This window comes from Notolepis coatsorum (genome assembly GCF_963971535.1).
Source record: "Notolepis coatsorum genome assembly, chromosome: 11".
NCBI classification, from domain to species: domain Eukaryota; kingdom Metazoa; phylum Chordata; class Actinopteri; order Aulopiformes; family Paralepididae; genus Notolepis; species Notolepis coatsorum.
Window position 1 is genome coordinate 26,949,201 of NC_140175.1, and position 12,855 is coordinate 26,962,055.

Sequence of the window (12,855 nt, forward strand, 5' to 3'; positions counted from 1 at the left end):
GTATAAATAAAGATTGAATGAAAGTATCATGGAGTGTTTTCCACCACATTTCAACATACATTTTGAATTGCGTTTTGTGAGGTAAGCTGATATCAGCTCAAACACACACCGTATACAATTAGAAACACAACACATGTGAAAGACACAGGGAATCCCCAGTAAATGGTGAGCAGTCATTAGACTGGTATGGTCCTTTAAAGGAAAACTCCAACGTTTTGGGAAATTAGCTTATTTGCCATCTACCCTGGAGTTAGACAAGAAGATGCATACCTTTTTCTTCTCTGTGCACGCAGTAGGAGTAGGAAGACGTTGGGAACTAGGGTAATGGAGGAACCTACTTCCAGTGACTGACGCTAAGCTAGGCTAACGATGCGCGTCTTCCTACTCCTACTGCATGCACAGAGAAAAAAAAAGGTATGTATCTTCTTGTCTAACTCCAGGGTGGATGGCAAATAAGCTAATTTCCCAAAGTGTTGGAGTTTTCCTTTGCAATATACTTTGCAACTGTATGCTATATATTTTCACAGTATTCATTACAGTTTTATTTGTATATATGTATATCAGTTTTCTGTATATATGTTATCAAGGTGTATTAGCTTTTCATATTCTTGTTTCTTTTCTTATTCTCTCATGCTGTGTGAGTGAGTGGAGAGCAAGCATTCCATTGTACTGACATTACTTTTCATTGTCATCATTCATCATCAGCATTTCACTGAGCTGTCTTCAATACTTCCTGGAATATGTGACATCAAAATGACACCACACGCTCCAAACTCTTTGACGCAATTAACTCTCAAACCAAAGCAATTTGCACGAGACACGTTTATAGTTCCGGTATACGCGTATAATTATTACGGGGCATAATTTATCTCTTTTAGTGTCTGGGTGGAAGCGTTATGCCAGGTGTCCAGCAGAGCATCGCGGCAGATGAACAAAGGAGCAGGTGGAAGGAGGACCAGAAGGAGGTCTATATTTTTTATCCCGCCTCCCTGTGTTTTTCTATGAACTCTGTGTGGCTGTTCGTTTGTTTGTTTGCTTCTCGCCAAAGGCACGGCTGCCTTTCATTTGTTTCAATATATCCCAATGACAATATTCATGAGTCGGCGGTTTCTAAAACAAAGCAGTGCTCAGAGTGCACAGCACAGCACACAGAACAGTTATAGTCCAATAAGGACCAAGTGAAAGAGATAGAGGTGGAAAGACTTAAAACAGAACACTTCTCCTCTCTCTTTCTCCTCTCTCTCTCTTTCTCCTTTCTGTCTCGTTCTCCTCTCTCTCTCTCTCTCTCTCTCTCTCTCTCTCTCTCGCTCTCTCTCTCTCTCTCTCTCTCTCTCTCTCTCTCTCTCTCTCTCTCTCTCTCCCCCCTTTTTCTCCTCTCTCTTTATTTCTCCCCTCTCTCTCTCCTTCTTTCTCCCTTCTCTCTTTCTCCTCTCACTAGCTCTCTTTCTCATCTCTCTCTCTGTCTCCTCTCTCCTTTCGCCTCTATCTCTCTGCTCTCCCTCTTTTTCTCTCTTTTTCTCCTCTCTCTCTTTCTTCTCTCTCCCTTTCATCACTCTCTCTTTTATAATAACAGAGTTGAACCCTCCATCATCCGTCTCATCTTTCAATCTCCATTATCAGTAATTACTAAGAAGCCTTTGCCAATCAATCACTGATAACACAGGAGGATCGATATCTCGTTCTGAATCGTGTGCGGTTGCGGTACATGGGGTCCTCTAATAGAGTCTAATAGGTGTATGTGTGCCTGGCTCTTGAACCCACGGGTCACTTCCAGGCGTGTGATTTAGGGGCTGACGGGAGTGGAAGCTCCTCTGCATATACGTCCTCAGACTCTCCACCTCGTACCGTCACCATAGTCAGTCACCACTGTGTCTCGCAGGACGTCCAAACCGGAGACGTCTCCCAGTGCCACTGCTTTGTTCTCACGGAGGCAGGGCTTGACATTCACTTTTTGGCTCGCCAGCCACTGTGGCTAGTGGGTTTCCAAAGTCACTAGCCACTCAGCATTTTCACCAGCCAAAATGTCACACGCACGCACGCACGCACACACACACACACACACACACACACACACACACACACACACACACACACACACACACACACACACACACACACACACACACACACACACACACACACACACACACACACACACACACACACACACACACACACACACACATACACACACACACACACACACACACACACACAATCCAAATATCCAGTTTGTTTTATAGTGTAAAGTTTGGCTACTTGAGACAGAGAGAGACTCTCATTACCTCACAACGCAAGTAAGCGCGCACTGCGTTCCGAGAGAGAAAGAGACTCTCATTACGTGCGACGCAAGTAAGCGCGCACTGCGTTCCGAGAGAGAAAGAGACTCTCATTACGTGCGACGCAAGTAAGCGCGCACTGCGTTCCGAGAGAGAGAGAGAGAGACTCTTCACTACGACTCTAAAACGGTGACACTGCATGGTCTACCCGCCAAAGAGTTACACGCCACTGCCGAATTATACCCACATTTGGCGGGTGGCGGGTGGTAATGTCAAGCCCTGCATGGAGGAGACAGTCGAGGGAGAAGCCAGAAAAGGTATGATCTCATACGACGGGAAATGGGTTCAGTCTGGTCTCGGTATGGATATGGCAGTCTGACATGTTATTTAGGAGCTGGTTGAAATATGACTTAGGCACTCCTTGCCACTTGGCTAGGGTCGTTGCCCGCAAGAAATCGTCAAATTTACAAGCATGAACAAGCTGTTCAGAATGACCCTTTGTGACATCACACCAAGGACACGCAAACCATTCGTTTTAATGAATCAATTAACTGTGCTTCCTGGAGCCGGGCCAGCCTTCCGAATCCACTGCCCAATTTTTACATTTATTATCATTTATATTTATTTATTTTACATTTGGGTGTGGGGTAACCAGCCAGGCAGGGCAGGGAATAATGAATCTAAAATGTGTTGTGTGCTCAATGCAAGAAGGACATAAATCATTGAAATTAGATTAAGTAAGAGGAAGTGTGTGTGTGTGTGCGTGTGCGCGCGCACGTGTGTGTGAACTGCTCTGGTGTGGTACCTTGAGTCCACCACACTCTGCGGCTGATCCCCGGTCCACTCCTGTGATGTAAATTCCCAGAGCGTATTCAGCCCCACCTCTGATCATCAAACCCAGAGAACGGCCATCATCCAACACCAGATTGACCTGAGAGAGAGAGAGAGAGAGAGAGAGAGAGAGAGAGAGAGAGAGAGAGAGATAGAGAGAGAGAGAGGGAGAGAGAGAGAGAGAGAGAGAGAGAGAGAGAGAGAGAGAGAGAGAGAGAGAGGGAGAGAGAGACAGATGTATTGAAGAAAGTTTGAGAGAAAACCAACAGAGAGGAAGGGGTTAAATATATCTCAACAGTCTGATTGTGCCTAATGATATTTCACAGTCTAAAACTCTGCCAGTATCAGTTCAGAGTGCCAAGATTATGTCCCTGATTGGCTGATCAGAATAAATGTGATATTAAACACGACAGGGCATGCGAGAGAAGATAACCACGCTCTTTCGGAGAGAGATTGGAGTATTAAATAGACATTTTGCGAGGAGGCTCACACACCATGACGTACACCATCTGCCTCTCTCTCTCTTTATCTCTTCAGCACATGTGTCAGAACCGAAACAATCCACCCCATGCAGCACCATTCGGCTCCTCCGCGCCCGTACCGCTGGTGGCTCGCCGTTTGCCCCCATCTCACTCGCCGTCCCTTTAAAATACCCCACTTTTCATACTTTATTAGATAAGATAATATGAAATATTCCTTTATTGATCCCTTTGGGGAAATTTGGGGGGGGTCATAGCAGCATGGGGATGGGGAGGGGGGAGGGGAGGTACAGTCTGTCTCCCATATTCACACAGTGGCCATTTTGCAGTTATGCCATGCACCCTATAGGTGGGAACAGGGTGGAAAGGAACCCAACCTGAGCATGACATAAGAGCAAAATGGCCACCATGTGAATATGGTACATTTCTTCCTCAGAAGGTACATTGATGTGCCTTCAATTCCCTTTTATACTCTTGACGATCTCTACAGTAGATAAGATAAGATGTTCCTTTATTAATCCCCTCATTAATAATAATGATAATAATAAACGTTATTTGTATAGCACCTTTCATACAGGAAATGCAGCTCAAAGTGCTTCACAGCAGTAAAAATAGACCGGCATAAAATGAGCACAAAATTGGCAGATCAAGAGCAATGCATTAAGTGCAGACAATCGTAAAACAAGCATAACAAGAGCATAAATAGAGAAAGTCAAGGTAAGGCATAGAACATTAAATCACCATGTTTTTCATATTAGGATCTAACACCTCAATACATCTTTGTTTATGGTTTAATTATCACTGATACACATAAAATAGACATATAAAATCATGAAATTGGCAGATACACATAAAAGAAAGTGCTTCACAGCAGTGAAGAAAATTGGAAATTAGTATGGAAATATAAAGGTGATCTGTGACTTGAGAACAGTTATGCTATATTATGAGTTAAAATCATATAAATGATTTTGAACTGTTTTGTTCTTATGGACTGACTATGTAATTTGTATTTTATGGTTGGAGAATTGTGATATCTAACTTATGAATATTAAGTGAGCTTTTATTCACTGTTTTGTTCGTTGTGATGTTTTCTTGTGAGTACTTCAATGTTTGTGGTTTTATATTTTTATTTGTACTTAGAGCTGTCATAGCCATAGGTCTTCCTATACTCTTGTCTTCCCCCGTTCTAAGGTACATTATAGAACAAGTACAGTTCTGTATTACTTTTACGGAATAACAGCAATAAGTATGTCTTCTTAAAGTTTTATTTGTTTTTAGGCACAATAAATAATACGTTTCAAACTTCACACGGCAGGAAATATATTAAATCAACTCAATGGTGTCCGACAGTTCTATGGCAATTAGGGATGTCCGATATTATCGGCCTACCGATATTATCGGCCGATATCGGCATTAAAATGTGATATCGGAAAATATCGGTATCGGTTTTCAATTCTTTTTTTTATATATATTTTTTTTTACATTTCTATAACCTTTATTTACCCAGGCAAGCAAGTAAGAACAAATTCTGATTTTATTTATTGTCAAAAGTATGCATAATGTTATATGTAATGTTAATTACCTGAAATTATTCCAAATAAATTAAACTCCTGCATATATCGGTATCGATTGATATCGGTATCGGAAATTAAGAGTTGGACAATATCGGTATAGGTAAAAAAGCCAATATCGAGCATCCCTAACATTTAGTCATTTAGCTGATGCTTTATCCAAAGCGACTTACAGATTGTGAAGAACAAGTCCGTAGGAGGGGAACACCTCTAGCAGCTAAGGGTCCGTGGCATTGTTCCTCAAATAGTATCGAGCTTGAGTGTTACACTCTGAGTGCATAGTAGTAGAGACATTAGCATGATAGGTAGTAGTATAAGTATAGTAGCATATTAGTAGGGTACATAATAGTAAAAAGACAGTAAGAAGATTAGTTATTATTATTTTTCTTTCAGATATTGGTTGAAGAAGTGTGTTTTTAGTCTACGGTGGAAAATTGGCTGTGTTTCCTCTGCTGTCCTGACTGTGGTGGGAAGTTCATTCCACCATTGTGGAGCGAGGACCACCAGAATAGGGTCTCTCTCTCTCTCTTCACTCTTCATACTTGTTCATTATTCATACTTTTTGCACATTACTGCTCAATTACACAGCCCTGGTAAATATTCCATCCCACTGTATTTGTTATTTCTATTCAAATTAGTGTATATCCTTGACCACATCGTGCACAATTGTACGGCCCTGGCATATTTTATTTTATAATTCTATTCTATTCTATTCAATCGTACATCTCTTTTAATTTAGTTTATATATATATATAATTTTATTCTACCTTTTATTTGATTATACCATAATCCGTTAATGTCGTGTATGTGTAAACTACTTGGCAATAAAGACATGTCTGATTCTGATTCTCTCCCACTATATCTTCAGTATTATGCCCCTTTTGGGCCAGCACTCTGCTCCCCCACTGCGGCTATCATGGCTGATCTTTCCCTCTTTCCGGAGGCCACTCCGTCGGGAGGGCTCGTTCGAAGGCTGACGGAAGTCTTGTCCCCCTCTCAGAGGCCACTCCACCGGCCCGGAGGCGAGAGCTAAAGAAATGGTCCCCTTCCCCTCTTCCCCCTTCCTCTTCCCCCCTCCTCTTCCCCCCTCCTCTTCCCCCCTCCACCTGCCCACAGCACAGTGCCGCTCCCAGGTTTGTCCTCCCCAAGCTGCCTGCCATAGGCTGTTGCAACGCGGCATACATTAATTATCGGTTTCTAGTGAATCTGTTGGCCTATTTCTGGTATGTGTGTGACCATTGGTGAGAGCTGAACTAGTGAAAAGCAACTTCAATGGTTATCTATCTTTTTGGTTTGTTGCCCCTAAAAACAGAGGAATGCCTAGTTGCACACCCCCGCCCCTCCCCCCCCCCATATACGGTCAGGCAGAGACAAATGATGGACAACAATTTTTTATTATCCATGGGTTATAGATTTAGATTTAGAACACTAGATTCAGGAGGTAGAGCAGTCGTCTGGTAATCCAGAGGTTCCCAGTTCGATTCCCACTCCTCCCGGGCAGCGTGTCGAAGTGTCCTTGAGGAGCAAGACACTTAACCCCTAATTGCTCCCGATGAGCAGGTTGGCACCTTGCATGGTTGCCTCAGCCATCGTCGAGTGAATGGGTAAAATGTGAGGAACAAATTGTAAAGCGCTTTGGATAAAAGCTGTTATATAAATGCACCGTTTAGCATTTAGCTGGCCTAGCGCCCTTCCTTGGAATGCCGTGAGGTCAAACTACACAGAGAGAGTAAAGCAATTCCCTCCCCTCCTTGTGTGTGTTCTTCTCATTCAGCCTGTAGGCTGCCCATAATATTTGTGTGGTTTTCTGAGCAAAAACTACTTTTGGTTTGAAAAAAAAAAGACTGAAATGCGTTTGTGCATTTGACATATAATGTAATGTAGGTAAAACCAAGTTATAGTCAAACATTTTTATGATGAGAGCAGACTACATCATCATGGTCCCTCACCATGTCAGATTAGGTTATCAGAGCATCCTCTTGCTGCATCTCAGCCAGGAGACAGCAGATTGCTACATGCAGATTTGCAGATTTGTCATACCATGACACCTCATGACAACTTTTGAACAGATAAATGATATCTATAAATCATATTACTGGAATCCACATATCAGTGAAGGTGTGCTCTCAGCTGAGGAACGGGAGGAGAGGAGAGATGGGAAGACAGGAGAGAGGAGAGATGGGGAGACAGGAGAGAGGAGAGATGGGGGGACAGGAGAGAGGAGAGATGGGGAGACAGGAGAGAGGAGAGATGGGGAGACAGGAGAGAGGAGAGATGGGGAGACAGGAGAGAGGGGAGATGGGGGAGGTGTGGAGCAAACAGCTGTTTAGGCTATTAATAAACATTCCTGTGTCACATCAACTTTGTATTGTTTTATCCATGGAGAAAAATGTGCAAACCTTTTGTTCCAGGGACAAAAGCCACAGAGTGGGCGATCAAGAAATACTGGCTCAGTTTATTTGACACTTATTTGAGATATGCTTCAACGTCTGCGATATTTTGCATGTGGGAGCTAGGTGGCTGTGCTGCATTGTGCAAATGGATATATTTTCGGACTTCCGTGGCCAGTCTTTCTTCGATTTGGTGAAGAAAGTGATTTTGATTTGGTGATCGATAATGGAACGCTCCGATCAAGCTCCCGAGATGATAAATGGTAAATACGGAAGTACGTCAGAGGAAAGCGTACACGGCCCAAACCTTCGCAACCACTTTGACATCTGAGTACAAATTAGGCGTAACAGTGCATCAGTCCTCCTCTGAGCTCTCAGTGTATGAGGGGGGAGAGGGTGGGGGGAGGTGGTTATGTGACTGAAAACCACAGCAATTAAGGGCTAAACGGTATTTAAAAAAAAATCTGAATGTTTTTTTTATTGCAAAATAAAGTCAAGGAGGGAGAGCATTGTATCTATTTTAGTTCCAAGTTATTGGAATACATTTAAATAAATAATAAAAAAAACAGTCACATGACCAGCCTAGCTGTCCTAGTGTTAAGTAGTCGTCATTATTTCATAATGAAAAAAAGAAAGAATGGGGAAAAAAATATGTGTATTTGCATATCTTCACAACTCCCCCAAATCATCTCGCGACCCACTGGGGTGAGAACCACTGAGCTATGATGATGCAACTGACAACTCATTGTGCGTTCACACTACGGGCTACAAAAGCAACAGGAAATCATTATTTCTCAATGAAGTCGGTCACGCCTGTCACTACGCGACAGACAACATAGGCTGGCCTGCCAGCTTCAAATTGAAGTTGAGATGAGCGCAACCTTTTCTCACGCTCTAATGATGCAGTGAGGCGTTAACAAATCACAACACAGAAAACCACATTTCTGCTGTAGGAGAAACAGACAGATCCCTGCTCCTTTCTATTTAAATAAAAAGATTAAGCTAGCAGGTTGCTGTCATTGCTGGAGCATTCGACTGTAAAATAATGTCATAATAATCATTTTACCGAAGAAATATCCGGTTTTATTTTTATTTTAGTTCATGTTAAACATAATTCATGTTATGGCGAATCATTTATGTTCGTAATCTCATAACATTTAGTAGGATTTATCTTCTACTAGTAACTAATCTCATACCAATCATACTGAGTAATGACCACGGCGCTCAAACAACACTTTCACAGGCAACTCGGCTTCAGTGTCGCTGACCATTTTGTAGCTTTGTAGCCCGTAGTCTGAACACCTCATCAGAGTCGCAGTTTGAATTGTGAATGTTGTTTACCAATCAATTCAGCTTGGAACAAGTATGACTGGGTCAAATCCCACCTTTGCTAGTCCTCCACTGTAATCAGGTCTCCAGCTGATCGAAAGGCAATTGTTCTGCAGAATCTGTGTCTCTAAACGCAGACTTTATTGAAATAAAAACTTTACGTTGTCTCCCACATCTAGACAATGTGGGATCCAGGGACTAAACTATTGAAGTTCACAGCACGAGTAAGACCATGGATCATTTCACAGCACGAGTAAGACCATGGATCATTTCACAGCACAAGTACAGTAAGATCATGAATCATTTCACAGCACAAGTACAGTAAGATCATGAATCAGTTCACAGCACAAGTACAGTAAGATCATGGATCAGTTCACAGCACAAGTACAGTAAGACCATGGATCAGTTCACAGCATGAGTACAGTAAGACCATGGATCATTTCACAGCACAAGTACAGTAAGACCATGGATCAGTTCACAGCACAAGTACAGTAAGACCATGGATCAGTTCACAGCACAAGTACAGTAAGACCATGGATCATTTCACAGCATGAATACAGTAAGACCATGGATAATTTCACAGCACGAGTAAGACCATGGATCATTTCACAGCACAAGTACAGTAAGACCATGGATCATTTCACAGCACAAGTACAGTAAGACCATGGATCATTTCACAGCACAAGTACAGTAAGACCATGGATCATTTCACAGCACAAGTACAGTAAGACCATGGATCATTTCACAGCACGAGTAAGATCATGGATCATTTCACAGCACGAGTAAGACCATGGATCATTTCACAGCACAAGTACAGTAAGACCATGGATCATTTCACAGCACAAGTACAGTAAGACCAAGAATCAGTTCACACACAGCATGAGTAAGACCATGGATATAGTTCACAGCGTGAGTTAATCACTTTGTAGTCCAGGGTTTAATTTGTGTCATTTCTGTTGCACCCCCTGCACTCTGTGATGCCTCTATGCTGTTCTCTGTCTCAATGAAGAAAGAACGACAAGGGGAGCCAGGCGGCAGAGTGAAGGACGAGCCACTGTGATCCGGGCAGAGTAGCTGGGTGGGGCGAGGGGATCAGAGATTAGAGCAGTGCAGATATCAGAGCCCGCCAGGAGGCTGTGGAGCCCTGTCGATCAACGTCTCCAGCAGCGGACTGAGGACTGTCCCAAACTGCCTGGAGGAACAGATAAGAAGCCTAATCGTGATCCCAATCGTAGGTCTCGGCTCTCTGCAGGAAAGCCCGGTACATGACAGAGAGGATAGTCGGTTCCTTCCAGATGTCGCACTTCTAGGGAAGTTATTTGTGGGGTTTTGATTTGATTTGATTTGAAATCTTTATTTCGAACATGCAATGAATACAAACAAACAATAACAAAAGCAAAACACAACTCAATCTACATGTTCGAAAATATATATATATATGCAAAACAAAAAAACAAAAACTATATATGTAAAAACATGAAAGAAATAAAATACCTGAAATGATGTGAACATCATTTCCTTATACATCAGTTTGAATTGTCTCATGTTTGGACATTACTTTATCACCACCCCCTTGATATTTCAACATGGATCAATTGCTTTCAGATGTTGTTCTTGCTTGGTTTAATGTACATGTAGCTTGGCTTACCTTTTATTTTCATGTTTTTTATTTAAAGATGCACTATGCAGTTTTGTGAAAGGGGATTTGTTGACATTTGCAGGGCCTGCAATTATTGGTTTAAAAAAGTAGATATAGTATAGTATAGTATAGTATATATAGTATAGTATAGTATATATAGTATATAGTATAGTATAGTATAATATATATAGTATAGTATAGTATATATAGTATAGTATAGTAACTACAGTTTTTCCAAAGTCCAGTTATTATTCTTAGAAGTACTTAACATTATACATGTAATTCTTAAAATGACTCAAAGCCTAGAAGATATGCATTTGAATGTAAGCTCTGCCGTTATAAACAACAACAACAACAACAACAACAAAATAGTAGCTTAACTCATTCAGCGCCAATCACGAGATATCTCGGGTTAACTCCCCACGCGCTGGGCGCCAAGACCCGAGATATCTCGGGTTTTAATCGATATTTCTTGTATTAGCTATATCCATTCATTTTTCATCCATCCAGCCTGACGTTATCATTGGGAATGGGTCTGAGCTCGCAAAGGGCAAATACCGTCGCCTAACGCCTCCCGGATGGCATTGCACATAATTGGAATCCCTCTGGCTGGGGCTGTGCATCGATCTAAGAAGTCCCAGGTTTTACTTCTCGGGCATGCAGTATCGTTATAACAGATGGACTGGGGACACTCGGAGCAGCGTGGATGATGTGTTTTGGACATATAACGTTGGATCAATAAACGCGATCAATATTTGGAATGGCAATCAGGAATTGGATGAATCTTTTTGCACTACATAAGATGTGAGGTAAGGACTCTATGTTACGAATCTTGGGTTAATCCGATGTTTCTTTCACCGCCATCGGAGTGTGTGTGTGTGTGTGTGTGTGTGTGTGTGTGTGTGTGTGTGTGAGGTTCGCACCGACCAAAGTACGGAGAAGCGATTTTTCAGACCCCCGCTTCTGTTCGCGCATGATGACACATATATTATCGATAATCTAGTGTTTATTTGAAACCGATTCATAAATCAAGCGACAAATGGCACGATTTCTAAGGAAATACATTGAAGCTCGATTTGCTGGAGTTTATTGAGATTAGCCAGAACGCTCTAGAAATATATTCATATTCGTCACGGTATAACACGGAAATGTATGTACAGGTTACAGCCACATCAATTTCCTGGAATTGCAATAGACCACTGCACTTCCGCTTGTTACATTGAGCTCATAGGAGAGAGAACAGGGGGAGAAAATGAATTAATGTGGATGAGAGCCTTGACATTAAGTGGTTGTAGCTACGGCTGTGGGGGTGCGGGAGACATGATCCAATAGACTTTTATATACGCCTGAGTGTCCTGAACACGGAGAGACCAGTCCCAAGTTGATCGGCACTTTCTCGGCCGAGCTATAGTCACTTTTTCGCACCTACTTCCCAAACTCCGCATACGCAGATTGATAAACCTAGATCTTTGGACAATCCAGAGACTCCGTGGGCATTCTGCACCTGCTATAGTGACTATAGCTCGTCCGAGAAAGTTGGGATTGATCTCTCTGTGTTCAGGAGCTTCAGGCGTATATAAAAGTCTATTGGGTCATGTCTCCAGCACCCCCACAGCCGTAGCTACAACCACTTACATCAAGGCTCTCATCCACATTCATACATTGTCTCCCCCCGCTCTCTCTCCCATGAGACCAGAAGTGTTGCGGTGGTCTATGACACTTTTCCGCAGAAAAGACGTTTTTGTCGTTCTTCCGACTAGATTTAGCAAAGGTTTGATTCATCAACAAGAAGAGGACTTGAGGACTATTGGTGACGAGGTATACACGGCACTTCCAAATGGTAAATATAAACAAATAGTATTTCTAGATCCACTGTTACTGTTTAACATTAGGATTAAAGCAGTGATTAAACAGTGTGGTTCGCCATCTGGCAGCGTCAACCTCGTTATTGTACTGTAAATGCCAGGTGTGCTCTCAGACCTGTCAACTCTAAGCATCCTGGCATTATTAGCAGGTTGGCCGTCAACCCGAATATTGTGTAATATCTATCTGCATTAAAAGCATTTCTCCCCAGCGATACATTTTTGTTGAATGATGGGTTTGAAAGGCCAACAAGATATAATTGTATTGCCGTCATTGAGTTCAATAGGTTATTTTCTTTATCTGCTGTGGTTTGCGGGGGTTTGAGCATTTATAGTTTCCACGCGACCTTTTTTGCTAATCTCTCCTCCACACAGGCTGCGGAGCTCTCACTCACCATGTGACTCAATAATAATAATAATAATAAATAATAGATCAAATTTATATAGCGCCTTTCATAGAACCCAAGGTCGCTTC

General features: G+C 42.2%; 1 protein-coding gene across 1 annotated transcript in view; it reads right to left on the reverse strand.

Annotated features, from left to right (window-relative positions):
* LOC311237064 (whirlin-like) overlaps positions 1 to 12,855 on the reverse strand; it is a gene marked incomplete at both ends in the record, with an annotated part of 94,046 nt that overhangs the window by 80,797 nt on the left and 394 nt on the right. The window contains one exon of the mRNA XM_084324872.1: positions 3,085 to 3,210. Coding sequence (XP_084180998.1) covers positions 3,085 to 3,210 — 126 coding nt within the window. The remainder of the gene's footprint in view (positions 1 to 3,084; positions 3,211 to 12,855) is intronic.